This window comes from Acartia tonsa, chromosome 3, assembly GCF_053477335.1.
Source record: "Acartia tonsa isolate MP-2025a chromosome 3, ASM5347733v1, whole genome shotgun sequence".
In the NCBI taxonomy this organism is placed as follows: Eukaryota; Metazoa; Arthropoda; class Copepoda; order Calanoida; family Acartiidae; genus Acartia; species Acartia tonsa.
Window position 1 is genome coordinate 23,677,022 of NC_137262.1, and position 17,242 is coordinate 23,694,263.

At 29.8% G+C, this 17,242-nt stretch overlaps 1 protein-coding gene across 15 annotated transcripts in view; it reads right to left on the reverse strand.

Moving 5' to 3' along the window:
• The window catches only part of LOC145313690 (cyclin-dependent kinase 18-like), a 198,660-nt gene that overhangs the window by 14,493 nt on the left and 166,925 nt on the right, over positions 1–17,242 (reverse strand). For all 15 annotated transcript variants that reach the window (XR_013877462.1, XR_013877461.1, XR_013877460.1 and 12 more), the window contains 4 exons: positions 12,187–12,308; positions 2,413–2,475; positions 1,946–2,031; positions 743–821 (listed from right to left, as the gene is read on the reverse strand). Coding sequence is in view for 3 of the 15 variants with exons in the window: in XM_080153236.1 (XP_080009362.1) it covers positions 743–821; positions 1,946–2,031; positions 2,413–2,475; positions 12,187–12,308 (350 nt within the window). In the remaining 12 variants the exon portion in view is untranslated. The remainder of the gene's footprint in view (positions 1–742; positions 822–1,945; positions 2,032–2,412; positions 2,476–12,186; positions 12,309–17,242) is intronic.

The window sequence follows — 17,242 nt, forward strand, 5'->3', positions numbered from 1 at the left end:
TGCGTGTAAAGCAAATAAGTAATTAAGCGCGAAGCTTAAATTAGTCAAATTTTATTTTTGACTGCCTAGGTCTAAATCTGAGGAATTATATATAGTTTAAGTTCTTGTGCTTTATCCCTATAATGAAGTAATTACTTACTTACACTTACCTTAAGACCTTAAGATTGCATTATTACCTATGATTTATATTTTCCGTTGGTAAAAAAATGAAAAATATTTATGATCCTCAGCCAAATCTTATTTTGTTTTTGTTTATTTACAGATATGACATAATAAAGGATTATGTCTCAATTTCCCTCATACTAAAATAGGACCACAAACTAACCTTAGGAATAAATTTTTTTGACAAGGACATCCAAGCTTTATTTTTTTTGAAGGGGGGGGGGTGGAGGGTGGTGGCTAAAATGAAGAGTTTTAAAGCATATTTTAGCTTAAGAGCCAGGCAGGAATCGAGCTCGTTATATTTAAAGTTGAAAATTAAAGGAGAGTGGGCTGTTTATAGTTCTTTTATTAGTTCAAGGGATACCAGCGATTATCTTATTAACAATCATATCTCTCACATAAACAATAATAAGGAAAAATTGGAGATATTATTTATGCAATAAATCATAAATCATGACTTTTTTAGTGCAAAACCTGGAACGGTAAGATTATATTTAAATACGAAAAACGTCCTAAGGTTGCAGACGTACATCAATACTATTATTGTATAAAGCTTCGCTTAAAAAATTAATCCTCTTACCTCTCCTAATTTATCTAATTTCGTGTATGTGTCTATTCTGCCAAAACCGATTTCAGAAAGGGACTGCCGTCTTGTGGCCCTGGAAAAAAGATAATATCAGTTTTTTTCAAACCTTTGTCTTGATGTTCTAACTTTTTTAATTACATAAAAAAGGGTATTGTCGGTTTCGTGACATCGCCTCTGAAGGGGTGTTTCGTAGTAATTTCACAGTACTATAGCTTTTCTCCTATTTCTAGCCCTAACGTGGGGCTCTAACCCTTCGGGGCCATTTGCTTAACCCTTAAAATAACCTATCAAAAGCTTTTGTGAAAGTACGACGAAACGCCCCTTCAGAGGATGTCACGTAACCAACAATACCCGAAAAATATAACACAGACCAAAAGATACATTTCTAGAGGAAACTTAAATTTCATGACTTTAAAATTTTAATAAAGATTTTTAATAATATAAAATATTTTAAAAACATAAAACATATGTCTTCATTTAAATGATTCAACATTAATGCATTAGTTATGTAATTTCATAAAGTGTAGCTACTCTAAAATTGAATGCTTGGCAGCTTTGATTTTTCCGAATTTTGTGACAGTTAACAACTACCAAAAAAGTAAACAAACGTACAACAGAATATTGTTAACATTTTGCAGCTATCATTAAAAAAATTACAGCTAAAAGCTGCAGCCGCTAAAAAATGCTTGAAAATTTATTTGATATAACATTTAATTTATACCAAAAAATAAACAAAATCTAGATGATTAAAATATCAAATTTTAATCAATTTAAAACTAAAATATTCCAGTTTCGCCCTACCTAATCAAAATTTAGAAAAGTTTTAAATTAAATGAAAATTCATTCATTTTATCTAATCTTGATCCCACTTCTGTAAATTTGAGTATTTTAAATTAAATTTCAACCTTTAATTTATTTATATATAAATGTTCAATTTACTAGGTTTTTTAAAATTAACATCTAAATGTAGTGGATGCAAATGAAACATTGGTGAAAAGAAAAAACAAACAAAATCATACTTTTTTTTAATGAGTTAATATTTTGAAAAAATATCTCCGATGCTGTTAAAAAAGTATCGTATTCCTGCAATGGAATGGATTTTAATACGTAACGTAACAATCAAGTTAGACTCCTTTCTCAAAATAACAGAAATGGCGTATTATAGAATAGCTACTGTAATAAAAAAAGAACTAGTACCTTGTGAGTGGCCCCTCCAGTGTGGGTGAAACAGTTTGGCGGGTAACAAAATTTTCTGGTAGCCTCAGATCAGCTGGCAAAGACAACCTATCCAGGTAATCAACATTCTTTTACATTTCTTGTATATTTTTTATTAATTTTTTTATGCTTCAGGCTATTTTTTTCCACATTATCTGACCAAAAAATATAAATCTTCTGATTAATCAGAACCCCAAAATTGCAGATAATTGATCAATATATGCTGATTAATTTAAAAAGGATCCGATATTTCGTATTAATCTGTAAATCAGAGATATTTTTATATGAAAAAACAATTTTACCTCAAACTGTTCTACCGTTGAAAGATAATCGTTGAGCCAAAATATATTATTTTAATATTATATTTCTAAGAAAAAATTCCAAAAAAAGAAGTCATGTTAAACTACTTATACAAACTGTACAATAAATCAAAATGAATGTTGTTAATTCCTTTTACTGATCTCCTCTTGCTTGGACACCTTCCGACTCGCTGGCTTCTGGCGCATTTTCACCTAAACAAAAAAAGGTTAAAAATCTATGGAAGGTTTTTTTTATGTAAAGCAAAATAATAATAAAGCCTTTAAAAATAATGTTTTATATTATCTAACATTTGGCTTTTTCTAACCATTTCTGGAGCCGTCTCTAAGTAAACTAATCAAAAATATTTTCTTTTTTAAACCAGTCTTATAAACGACATATATTCGAATATGAAATCTTTACAAAGAGTTCCCACCCCATACCTATTAATCTTAATATCCGTAAATCTAACACATCCGTTTTGGTGACGTTTTTCCTAAAGTTTGATAATAAATATTTTTAATAACCTAAATTAATTAAGTTTGTACCAACAATATAAAAAATCTTTTTATTTATTTTTCAAGGAAGAACAACTACTCTTTGACTATGGTATACAGGAACGGCAATTGTTTTAGTAAGTTGAGAAAATTTAACGTTTATGCAGGACTATCAGTTAACCCTTACAGATCGGGCCCCAATTCCCACCTTAATAGATCGGGGGGGGGGGGGGGGGGGGGGCTCAAAGAGCCCCCCCCTCTATCTCGGCTCCTGGTACAGATAAAGACGTAAAATTTTTTTCTGGTGGTTCATGTGTATCTTTAGAGAAAATTACTTTTTCTAATCATAGCAGTCAGACCGCTCCTTAGCCGCTTTTTAGCGGCCAGCCGCTAAATTTTAAAACAGCTGTAGAGCGGCCAATTTTGCAGCTTGGATGACCAAATTTTAGGACGAACTTTTATTTTTCATAACAAAAAAATTACTTTTTCTGATCATCGCCGAAAAACGGCAATTAACGGAAACCGCCATTTTCGGCGGTTACGGCGGTAAAACGGCGGTTGACGGCACAAATTGATATTTTTATCTGTTTATTATTGCTCAAGGATTTACCAAAAAAAAATATAGGTCTCTAGCTCTAATAGAAGCCACGATATTAATGATATATGTCTGTAGTAAAAGCCGGACAAAAATCGGTCATCAAGTCGGTCAGGGAGCGGTCAAACGGTCATAACACTATATTTCTCAGAAGGTCATTGATACCTAAGTATTCACCAAAAAAATTTTAGATTTCTACCTTATACACAAAAGTCATAATGTAGAAATTAAGATTTATTTAGAATTTTTTCTAATTTTTTTTGCTACCCAACCGACTTTGACCGGACACCACGACCGACACAGACCAGATATCCTAATAAAATCAACTCTTGCCGACGTATAATTACTAAACTTAAAAAGTCATGAAGTTACAGCTCTCCATCTTACCTACAAAAAAAATGAGATTGAAAAAACTAGAGGGGGGGGCTCTTTGAGCCCCCCCCCCCCGATCTGTAAGGGTTAAAGAATTTTGTTTTAATTAAAACCTAACTTCTTTTCCTTCAAATTTTGTCACCTCAATATTGCTATTCACAGGGCAAATTTGTCCTTGTTTTCTAATATTTTTTTTGTAAAGGTAGGATAAATAAAAATAAACGACAAAAGAATTTTTTCCTTCATTATCGTTGAGTAATGAGTAAACTAGCGGCTGCGCCCATAGCATCTAGGGGCTCTATATTCGAAGGGATAAAGAAGGGCAGAAAATAGCTTAAAACCAAAGTCAGACTTATTTATGAAAAATTAGCCTAAAACCATCTCAGGGCCTGTACGAAGCTTACCTCTACAGGAGAACCATATCGATTCAGAGGTTAGCGAGATCCTTCGCTACAAACAAAAAAGCTTAGTACTTTATATTATAGGATTGAATAGATTAACTTTAATAACGCGATGAATTTAAGAAAAACACTGTTCAGGATTTAATATGTAATAGAAAAGATTATTAAGAACTAAAAATTTTCTAATCTGTAATGAGTTATTGGTACTTATGCTTTTTTCGAGAAGATTTTTTCATTAAATTTCCAAGTGAGTTTTAAAACAAATAAAAAGAAAAAAAATCTTTTAAAAAGTTATTTCAGTTGCATTTAAAGAACTACTTACTATGCTAAACCGGTCAATCTAAGTTTAACATTAAGAAGGGAATTCTAAACATTTTCTAAACTTTTTGAATTTTATTCAAATGCTTTACAATTACTTATAAGTGAAGTGTATTTTAATAATAAAAGACTGGTAGCAATTAATTTATTTTTCGCAGCACAGCTACTCTATAAAATTAAAATATATGTTCGCCCGTTTTCATATATTGTCATATTTAATAAGGGAGGGATTTTTAATGCAACCATCTCGTAATCAATGATTAAATGGCACTTAGAATTCGAATTTAGATCTGAAATTTTTCATGAGTAATCCTTGGTAGGTCTTTTTTCCCTAAATCGAACAAAAAGTTGGAAAAGTAACTGCTGGCGGCTTAGCCGTTTAGTCGTTTTTTGCCTATTTTCATGGCAAATTCATCATTAATTACGTAGGAATCGCCTTTTTAAAACATATTTTTGGTTTAATCATGTTAAATGATAGCAATAACCATTTTTTAAATTTCTAGTACCAACAGCTACCGGCTAGAACTGTTTGATGAGATTTTTGAGCAACAAAAAGTATTATGTGGAGATAGGTTTCGTGACTAATATGCTCTTAAGATTGGTAAAATTGGCAAAACGGCTAAGCCGCTAGCCGTTACTTTTCCAACAATTTGTTCGATTTAGGGAAAATAGACTTTACCAAGGATTATTCATGCAAAATTTCAGATCGAAATTCGAATTCTAAGTGCCATTTAATCACTGATTACGAGATGGTTGCATTAACCCCCCCCCCCCCTTTATAGAATATACCTGTCCAGAATTACCCAATAAAATGTATTGTTTGTCCAACGAAAGCCATATCAAATGATTTTTGACATTTTCTATCATTAATATTGTCTCCAGAACACGAACTTTTTTAGTCATAATACCTTTTTTTGTTAACCCGAGACTAAGTCCACCAAAAAAGGATTAAATCAAAATTTTGTATTTAGAAATTTTAGGTTCCAAAAATAATCTTTTAATAAAAATTTTAAAAAAACTATTAATTTTTCTAATTTTCTGGGCAGTAAACAATAATCCACACACAGACAAATGTTTTAAAAAATCAGATTCAAAACAACAAGAGGGTGCCTTCACTTTCACAGATTGTTATAGTATTGAACAATAGGGGTGTGGCAAAGGGAAAGATACAATATTTGTGCTGTTGTAATAATATATGCTGTTCAAATGATTTAATAATGAAATATATTTTATGAGGATGTGATTTCACAACACAAGATCTAAATGTTTTCAGTAATTCTCCTCGTTTTGTGTTAAAAATTCTGTATTTTAAGGTCAGCTAGAGATAGATAAGGCTATTTTCAATTTCATTTGGTCTGCACATAACTATTTCAAAAGGGCAAACGCTGATTTTTTTCTAATAAATATGTGTTGTTTTTCAGTATTTTGTTAACGTTGTTGCTATTCAGAAATTTTTATGTCAGTAGGTTTATCTAATCTTTATAAGGGGGGGTTTTTTAATGCAACCATCTCGTAATCAATGATTAAATGGCACTTAGAATTCGAATTTCGATCAGAAATTTTGCATGAATAATCCTTGGTAGGTCTATTTTCCCTAAATCGAACAAAAAGTTGGAAAAGTAACGGTTAAAGGCTGGCGGCTCAGCTGTTTTGCCATTTTATTACTATCTTAAGAGCAAAAAATCACAAAACCTATTTTCACATAATACTTTTTCTCACTCAAAAACCTTATCAAACGGTTCTAGCCGGTAGCTGTTGGTACTAGAAATTTAAAAATTGCTATCATTTAACATGAATTAAACCAAAAATATGTTTTAAAAAGTTGATTCCTACGTAATTAATGATGAATTTGCCCTAAAAATAGGCAAAAAACGGTTAAACGGCTGAGCCGCCAGCCATTACTTTTCCAACTTTTTGTTCGATTTAGGGAAAATAGACCTACCAAGGATTATTCATGCAAAATTTCTGATCGAAATTCGAATTCTAAGTGCCATTTAATCACTGATTACGAGATGGTTGCATTAATTCGTTACATAATTTGCACCTTTCTTGTTTTGTAAAATTTTGGCAAAAATGGCTTTGTGTCATATTTTCTTGAGTAAAAGAATACTTTTTTCAAATTGTCTCTATGATAAATCTAAGTATAGGTAACTAAATCTAAGACTTTCTTTTTAATAGGAATGACGATTGAAATTACTATAAAATCAAATGCCTACGTTTTTAGATTTATAGGAAATGCAATTTAAAAAGATACTCCGCATTTTTAGCATAATTGTACTAAATACTTCTTATCTAAAATTTTCTCACCAGTGGAAAATAACTTAGCTGTGCCTAACCTTGATAATCTAAAGAGGGGATATACTACTAGCTCTTATTTTGGTCAACCAATGAACCAAATCTTGCTTTAAAAATGCATGAAACGTTTTACAGACAACCAACCCTTTGATTGCAAGATCTTTGTCGGAAATTCCTACCAGTACATGGTAGTGTATTTCGCTAGTTTTGGGATAAAGCATATTTACAACTATTTACATCGCGCTATCTTTATCGTCTTTAGTCATGACGAGGTGTTGTGCCGAGATTTAAACCCATCACTTACCCCGATAACGAGCTGATTCACTAAATGATACGTTTCTTTCTTACTTTGTATTAAAAAGTAAAAAAATCACTAAAAACTTGTATAAAAACTAACCAATCTAATAAATAAATCTCTCATAATAATAATCAGCGGAACACATTTATTTAAACAGCCTATGAATGATTCCTGATATAAACTAAGCTTGAGTTACAGTTAAGGTAAACTGATGTTAAAAATGTTTATATTACGGAATCATCTTGTATCTTGTATTTATCAATCTACTTTGCTTCAAAATGTACACATAAAAAAGTTTGGCGTCAAAGACTGATTAAAACGTGTCTATAATCTTATGAATTAGAAATCAATGTAAAAAGAAATTAATGATAATCTGTTTATTTTTGATTTTGAAATAACATTTTGCTAATGTTTTGTAATAGTAAGCTTCCCTGTAAAGAAGATCCAGTTGATAGCGAACTATTTGGTATAGACAGACAGACATATTACATCTTTAATAAATACTTTTGTCGTCTTAACTCACAAAAAAATCTGATTTTTTAATTCATAAAATAACCTACACATCAATTACTAAACTTTTAAAAACCAAATTTTAGAATGTTTGGATATTTTGAAGAGAAACTGTATTAAAAATGATCTTGAAATTTCTAGTTAAAATATGATTTATTACCCTTTTATAGAGAATTAAAAATTATACTCGAAAATTCTATTTTTAGTACATTCATACACACTTAAACAGATAGATATGAAAACTCTGTAAAAAAAAATACTCGATTTTTATGACCAAGATATTATCTCCAGTATTTTTATTAGTCCAGATTCTGTTTAAATCAACCCTGTAAGTTTTTTTTAAAAAGTCTATTTTAATTCTCAAAAATTCTACTTCTTTTGAACATAATTATAAGAAAAAATGTCTCTTTGAAATAGTCAGATAAACTGTGTTAAAAAGTTTTTTTAACTTTTATCTCCTTCCTGTATGTGTTAGTAGGTGTTAAAAAACATCTCTAGCCTCAATGTTATAAAAACAGGATTCCCTATGTTTAATTTACAAAGCAGCTGCTAGTGTCTGTTTAACAGACATGTTAGTTTTTTTCTTTATATTATGTAGCGAAAGTACTCTATAATCATGAGCTACATATATAACATCTAAAACTAATTGTATTAAATATTTCATGAGATATACTACTAATAAATATTCAGATACATTACTTAATTCAAGATTTGTTTGGCCGATTAACCATGGAACAGATTTAGTTCTTTAATTTAGTGAAGCTTTACATAGGTATATTATGGGTTGGTTTTAGTCAATTTTATTTTTTTATACCATCAATCCCATCCTCGTACTTATAACGCAGAGCTTTTAGATGCTAATGGCGCAAATAACTGGTGAAAAAGATGAGCGTTAACTAGTTTCATTTAATCAACAAATAAACAATTAAGACAAAATGATGTTTTATTTTTTTCAGACATGATAACGTATATTTTGTGATTATTCTGCTATGTGATGGATTTAGGCATTCTTGTTATCTTCTACACCTATGCAAAAACGCATAGTACATAGTTGCTTACGTAAATATCAAATATTTAATTCAATTTACATTTTTTTATATGCAGGGTCTTCATAGAGTTTAAGAAAGCTTTGGAGTACAGATATGAGTAAATAAATGTTTATGCTTTCATGCTTTCATGCTTTATATACATTAGGATATATTTGAAAGTTACAGTGATGTTTTATGTAAAGTGTCAACAATTTTCTTAAGTAATGGACCTTAAAATGCTAAAAATACATTTTTAGCATAGCAAATATATTTTAAATATATTGAATAAAAAAATTGTTTGAAATGAAACAGACTTTCATACTAAAAAATTGAGAACGCAGCTATCTATAACTCAATGATCATAATTGATAAACTTTTTAAAAATTTTTTAAAAATTGCCAAAAAAGGTACTTTAATAAATACAGGGGCTAGATCTTTGGCCCTTTATGGACAACATTTTTTAAATTATTTGCGGTTAAAGGATAGTTCGAAACAAATATATCCCAAACACTGAAAAAAGAAATAATGTATAACTACTAATAGTTGTAAAAGTGATATAACTGCAAAAAGAAAGAAGAAAGTTTGAAAAGCTCTTGAAAAATAAATTATCCTATTCTGTAATATTAGCTCATCATTAGCTTTTATAACTAAACTTAACATATTCATTGCTAGAATTTAGTAATATGGAATCGTTTTAAAAAGTTTTGGTCAAATAACGTTTTTCTTTTGATGACTTAGAAGTTATGCCATGGCCCAAAAACTGGCGCAACTCATTACTACACTCAACTATGATAAAGGATGTTGTTTATGATGATACCCTTAAACATACTACTAATGATCACCAAAAACTTTTAATTATTGTGTGTCTATTGTCTTACTTTTGCTTGGTGCTGAGTAAATGTTAAGAACTGCTTTTTAACCAGCGGAAATAAGCGAATTCTTATAAAAATATATTTTTGTATTTCTCGAGTTACAAACTTTTATCCATGAAAAAAAATATGTCTAGATATTTGCAATAAGTGAATTTTAAGTGCATTATAATATAAGGTTAAAAATTAATAATAAATCGAGTACATTCCTAATTATTTAGTAACGTAGCTCCTCTAAAACTAGTGCTTGTCAGTCCGTATTTTTCGATTCACTTAACAAAATTGACCTTAAGACATATTGGACACAAACGTCTTTAAATTATAATCATTAAATTGTTCTTGTCGCGCCGTTAATTACTAACATTATTGTCCCTGTCTTATATAGACTAATTAAAAATTATGTTGAATAGCTCATTATTTAAATTAGCTCTGTTTAATATTATTTGATGTATTTAATAAATCTTTTGTTCTCTTTAAGTCTATTTACAAACCCCGTCATAAACGAAGACATGAAAAGAGTTGAAATAAAGAAAGAATTGGAGAAATGCATTTTCTTATGACCAGGTACAGCTGAAAGCTTCATTGTAAAGGAAAACCATATTGGTTCAGCAGTTAGCGAGATCCTTCGCTATATATAATTACATACAGACAGAAACACAGGTAGACATCCAGTTACTTCAGTGAAAGAATTATGCTAATAGTAAGTCTGAGAGTAATTGTATAGACTGTAAATGAGATATTTTCTTCTTCTTTTTTTACTGAGACTATCTCTATCTAGTGTATATTTACTATTGACTGAAGAATGCACTAGTACTAGATTGTTCAAACACTGTACATAAAAAAAACATGGACGATTATGTCCAAAATGTATTAGATATAAACCTTTTTAGGTTACAAATAAGAGCATTTTTTTCAGATGTGTATCTGTGCATAGTTTACAGCCAAAATTAAACTTTAAGAATGGTATAAATCCAATTATTTTAGAAAGGTATGTAGTAATGATATTATTTCTTAAACAAATACTTGTCCTGTATTTTTACATATTCAGATTGTAAGAACACTGATAGGAATGAGGGCAAGGAAATATATTTTTGTAGTGCCTGTTCTGTTACTCTACAAGTAAGATGAATTACTTCAGAACAAAAATATCTTTCCAGTAAACAGGAAGAAAGGGGACCTTGACAGTATAATAAATTTACAACCCATCTTTAACCATAAGATCTACTAGCTACCAAATACAAAATACTATTCATAAGGCAATGATGGGAAGATCATTTATCACATATTTCCATATCTATATCCCTGTTAAAACTAAAATGTTTTCATCTTTGATAGAATCTTTATTTTTCATATTAGCCTTGTCCAAAATGCATCTTTACCAAGGACATTATTGTCCCTAAATACCACAGCAAGAATAGGCTTAAATTGTGCTTATAGATAGGGAGAAAAAAATGTAAAATAAAAATATAACAAGATTAATTGTTATAAAACTACATCAAATAAACTTTTAAAAGCTAACTATCTCTTTAGGCATAGATATAAAAACCTAAAAAAGGTAAAAACATCTTTTTTCAATGTACATTTTTTCAAACATGCTATTTGCATCTTAATCTCTCATCTTATAGTTCATGTAAAATAGGAATAATACCCCCATGTATGTATTTATGGATGGATATAATACTTTTTTTACAGGATTAAGTTGCATAAAAGGATTAGCTGTAACAAAGTACTAAGAAAGACATCAAATTTTGCTTCATACAAAATATAATAGATAAAAGATATTATATATCGTGTGCTAATAGATTTTAGAGATTTTAAAAAAATTAATGAAGAAAAATTTTATTGTAATAAGCAAAGCATTAAAATTAATGCTTATAAACTAAAACCAAAAAATGAGAAACTTACTTTACTAAATAAATATTTTTGTTGTTTGAAAGAAGGAATGACTAACAAAGTGATTAAAAATAAAACTTGCCATACTAGAAAACTTTCTTAAACATAATATTCTCGATCAAATTCTACATACATAATAAGACAACATAAAAGTGTAGGAAAAAGACATGTCATATACATTAACTAAAAGTATTCCCATGAGGGTTTATCCCGACATACTTTCACATACTTTTTTATGTATGTGTGTCCTTATTTAATTAATATCATTATAATATTCATACAAAAAAGTAATAAAATTAGTTTTGTCTTCTTTAAAAAAGTTAAATATAATAGTTATTTATCGCATCGCATTCTTTTCTGTGGATAGGTAAATGTGCATTTACAAGATTAATTCTAATTAAGGCCCAGCAAAAAAGGTGTAAAATTTATGATTATTATTTACAAATTCTTAAAAAAATGTCTGTAATAGGATACAATCAGGGATCGGAAGCCGCGCGTAAGCCGCGTGTAAGCCTCAGTGAAATCGTCATTTTATCACTATAAAATTCAGCTAGATGTATAAAACTGTCTCTTTAGCAGACAATCCTTCTTTCTGAAATTTCTTTTTCTGCTCACAAGCAGGTTTAAAACTGAGGCTTATGCGCGGCTGAGGCGCGGCTTCCGAACCCTGGATACAATATATGAATCTATTGCAAAGCCATACCATAATTGTATCAAATGTCATTCTAAGGTCTAAAGTGCGCAAATTAACAAGTACTCGACGAGAAAAGACGACTTTTATAAGTTAAACAAAATGTAAATATAGTTACTCTTTCATAATGTCAAAGACGACATTACTACTCGTACTTACCAGATCATTCTGGCTCTGGTTGCTGTCCTGACTGCCAGGGCTTATGTTTGTGTCCTCTGAGGTCCCGGAGCCCTCCTCACTCTCCCCGTCAGACCCGATCCGTGGGTGCTCGTGGACTACACCTGAAATTATAATAAAATTATTAGTTAAGAGTATGGAGAATGCCTTATACTAAATCAGGTGAAACTCATTAACATGCACAGTTGCAAGACAAAGGTCGTGCAATCAAAAAGTTGGTTGTCTATTATATGTTACTTGACCTAATACTCCAGGATTTTGGACAAAGAAGGAGGGATTGGTTTCCCTTAGATATCCTTGGTTGTTGTTTTTTACTTTCAAGTGTCAGTCTCGCCCAACAGAGGTAATGGAAAGTATTATTTTCATAAAATCATAACCATAGAAAATCTAGTGAAGAATTCAGTATAGGCAAGGAAACTGAGTACGGAAATTATAAAGTTACTGTGTATAAACAAAACGAAAAACATAATTCTTTATTTCACTTCTTAACGTTCTTTCATCACTTCCGTAAATATTTGAAGAAATCTCTCTTCACCCCTCTTTAGTTACCTAAGTATTATAAAGAATATAAATTAAGGGGAAAAAAGCAAACAAAATACTGTCGATATATTTATATTTAACTAAGATTTAGTATCATTCTTTAGATATAATGCAAAAGAATAATGAAGAAAACCTAAACTAAAATAAATATTCTACCAGACTCAAAACTTTTCTTAACAAAACATAAAACACTTGGTACGTTTAGAAAGAGTACAAAATGAATGATAATAAAGTTTGCACTCAATAATATTAAGTTTTTAATAAAAAGAAGTTGAAAGATGATCGTATACAATTGCATGTAGTTTAAAAAGTATAGAAAAATTTGAACCATTTTCAAGCAGGTCATAAAATGTGCTCAGAATTAACCAATTGATAATGTAAATTATACAAAAAAAGAGAGAGTAAAAGAGATCACGACATTCCAAATGAACAAGGAAATTTCTAAATGGATGCTACTATTGTAATCAGGAGCACAGATAATCCAGTTTTCCAAAAAATGTTTCTGACAGACTTTTGAACTCTATATTAGCTTTGCTAATGATAAATACTAAATAGAATAGTCTAAAATCAAATTCATAACAAATTGAATTATATGACCTTTTGGATTATTAGGCTGTAATTTAATATATGGTCCCATCTTGCAAAAACTACATGGATAATTGTTATATTTTTGGAAGGCTAAATAAATATATACCTAAAGAATACAAATCAACAACAAAATATCACAATATAACTATTTATATATTACTTAAGTGTATTTTTGTTGACTAGTTTAATAGGTTTTGTTTAAAGTGTTACTGATGACATACTGAACAAATTAATTCAAAATAAAATGGATTTAATACTGGGTATTGTGCAACAAAATAATGTTGTCATTCTTTTTGTTTTTGTAGCTTGAATATTCTTTTTTTTATAATTGCCAAAAAGATTTGTTTTCCTATATTTCAATAATAATATATATATTAACTAGCGGCTTCGCCCCTAGCCTCTAGGGGCTTTGCCCCAAGAGGTGATAAAAAAAAATTGAGGTGAAATTCGTAAAAGGACCAAGGAAATCTTCTGCAAAAAAAATAAAGGACCTAGGAAATCTTCTGCAAAAAAAAATAAAGGACCTAGGAAATCTTCTGCAAAAAAAAATAAAGGACCTAGGAAATCTTCTGAAAAAAAAAAAAAAAAAAAAAAAATAGGGGGGGGATTTTTTTGTTTTTTTGGGGGGTTGGGGGTGTCCCACCCCCCAAGAAAATAGCCTAAAACCACCACAGGACCAGTAGGTATATACCCTGAAGAGTAGAATCCAATCGGTTCAGTGGTTACCGAGATCTTAAGGGACAGACAGACAGACAGACAGACAGACAGACAGACGGACAGACGGACAGACGGACAGACGGACAGACATCAAGCTACTTTGTATTATAGATAGAGCTACTATTCATTACATAAGGAAAGTCTGTTCGTTCGGCTGCTCTTTAGTGTAATATTGCCAAGATCTAGAACTAAAAAATAGTCGATTTTGTTAAGCTTGCAACCGACTTTGCTATGTTTTTTTTTACATGCACAACATCTTTTGCTTTAACAAACTAATACTTCCTTGTGTGATGTAATAAATTAACACAAAAATTTGTTGAAAAAAATTCATGGAGGGTATGGCCAGTAAGATTAATATTAATCTACAATCTTTAATTCCCCTTTAAGTTCCTATATTAAAAAGGCATAAATATGGGGCATGAATGTTAATTAATAGTTCATTGTCCAATCCCTTTAAGTCTGATCTGTTTTTCAACAACTAAATATACAAGTTCATAATATTTAATCATTAACAGTTATCTGTAATCAATATAAATGTTGAATTTAATTTAAATTATAATAATAGGTAAACTAAAGGTGCATAACACCTTACATAAACAAAATATATAACCCTGTTTAAACAAAAAAGGTTTTATATTAGATTATCAATTAAAGTGTTATTTTTTGCTATTCATAAGGCACTGAATTAACCTACAATTTATGCTTTCGTACTTTTTTATCGAATTGGTGTAAATCAAAATCTCCCACGAAAGGATAAATTGCTTTCTTGATGGACTGGCTAATCAGCCCTTTCGGAAAAACATCCATATTTTCCAATCCAATGACAACTGTTTATATTACCAAAGACAAATAACTAATACTAATGTACACTTTAAACTTAGTTCTTTAACCTGTGTTATACTCTTTTTTTGGGCTGTTTTAACAATCTATCTGTAATAAGTTTATACCTAAAAACACATGTTATATTGAATGAAACATGTATGTATGTAATGTATATATGAATAACATGTTATAGCATGCAACTTTGTTCAACATAATGCATACTTTTATACATGTTAAGACAATAGAGTTTATTTTAGATTTAAAAACATATTTTTAAGTTGATATTTTTCAAAATATACCGACTTGAATCCTTCAGTTGATTTACACATAAACAAGGATGACAACATCCATAAAAGCGAAGCACTGGAACGGTAGGACAAACGGACATTAACACTTTTATAGTGTCAGAACTGTAAAATCAGAATAAAAATGTATAAATGTCGAATCAAAATTGTAAGTAAATTTGTTGAAAAACTGCTTGATACAGGAAAATGTTTAGGTATTGACATACTTACATTTTTAGGACTTGATTATAGAGTTGCTTCGCTTATAACATTATACTTTGTTGTCCCAGGAATCAATATACTAAAATTCAGATCAATCGGATGATTAGATCACATAAAAATTTGTTGTTAAAAAAGTAAAAAAATCAACATGTTTAAAATGAACGTATGGTCATTTTGTTAATGATTATAGAGTTGCTACGCTTTTTAAATAGTACCTAACTACTGAGGGAATCAACATGCAAAGTTTGAAATCGATAGGACAATTCTAACAATTAACGAATAAATCTATCCGTTACGTACGTACGAACGGACGGACGGACCGACCATATAGAATTATATATATATAATTATAGAAAAGCTTCGCTTTAAAAAATTTCAGCACTCTTTAGTTCTCTGTTATTTTGACTAACAAAATAGGGATTAATCATAGACTCTTATTTTCTTTTTCATGGACAACTGTCTATCATACCAAAACTATACACATTTTTCTTAGTATGTCTAATATCCAGAACTAATCCAGTGGAAATATTTCGAGTTTACACTTTAAAAATATATAATAAAAATTATTATTGATCACTCTAGTGAATTTCTATTGTGCGGGCATGATTATGAATAATAGCATCAAACTTTTGTGCGTTCTAATCTAATATGTACATTATACATAGTGCATGTTTTGTTCAAAATTAACAATTTATTTTAATTAAAAACTGGAACTTTAATGTTATGGGTAGATGGAGTCAGCAATTAGTAATTTTAATTGATTTTGATCATGTTTGTGCATTTCTGGGCAATATTGTATAACACTAAATCCTGTACCTTCATTGAAATTTATAACTTTTTTTATAAACACTAAACTGTTATAGATCACTTTTTTTCTCATATTGCGAAAGTCCCATTATGGTTTTAGGCTATTTTACTTTTATATTTAAGCCTTGGGATTGTTATGAGCTATTTTCTTCCATTCTCTAACCAATCGAATAAAGATCCCCTAGTTGCTAAAGGCACATCTCCTGTGTATATAAATAGCATTGGAAAACCAAAATTATACAATTTGTAAATGCTAAATGGTCATCGCAATCAAAAAAATTCTAAAACCAATCTTCAATAGCATGCCTAATACCGTTCCAAATAGACTATAGACAAAAAAGTATAATTTCTTTCGAATTTCAAAAAATATTAGGTGTAAAATCTAAACAATATGTATACCTTTTATCACGATAAAAAAACTGAAAACTGAATAATAACATAAGTTTGCTTTCAGCTGTGCAACATAAAAAAGCTGTCTACCACCTATATTTCTCCTATCACCACAAAATCAAAATTTAAATTGAATTTTCATTTTTATCTATCATATTCATATCATAAATGTTTAGGATTTTTATTGCATTACAGGGTGACTAAAAATATAAATAGAAACACAAATCTAAAATTGATAAGGCTCAATGATTTCCAACAATAAATCATTCCTTAGTAATAATAGTAGGGAACAGAAATTATCAGTTTTTAAATGTCCAGTAATTCTGACCAGGTATGAAGGTTCCAATATATTATTGTTTACCCTATTCTATTGGTGGACAGCTAAACTAAAAATATTGCATTATACTGCAAGCCAATGTAAAGATTGTTTTGAAAGGTTTAGTATGCCTAGTCAAAAATTCTTTCTTAATAGATACTAGAAGATTCGCCCCTATCATCTATGACTCTGTAATCAAAGCCTAAAACCGCCCCAATGCATACATGAAGCTTTCAAGAGAGTACTCAATCGTTGTTACACCCTGTATTAATAGTGTCTGCTCTATGTGAGAGATTCAAGGTGTAAACAAAGTGGAAACATATAAGAATAACATAAACATTATCAATATTAT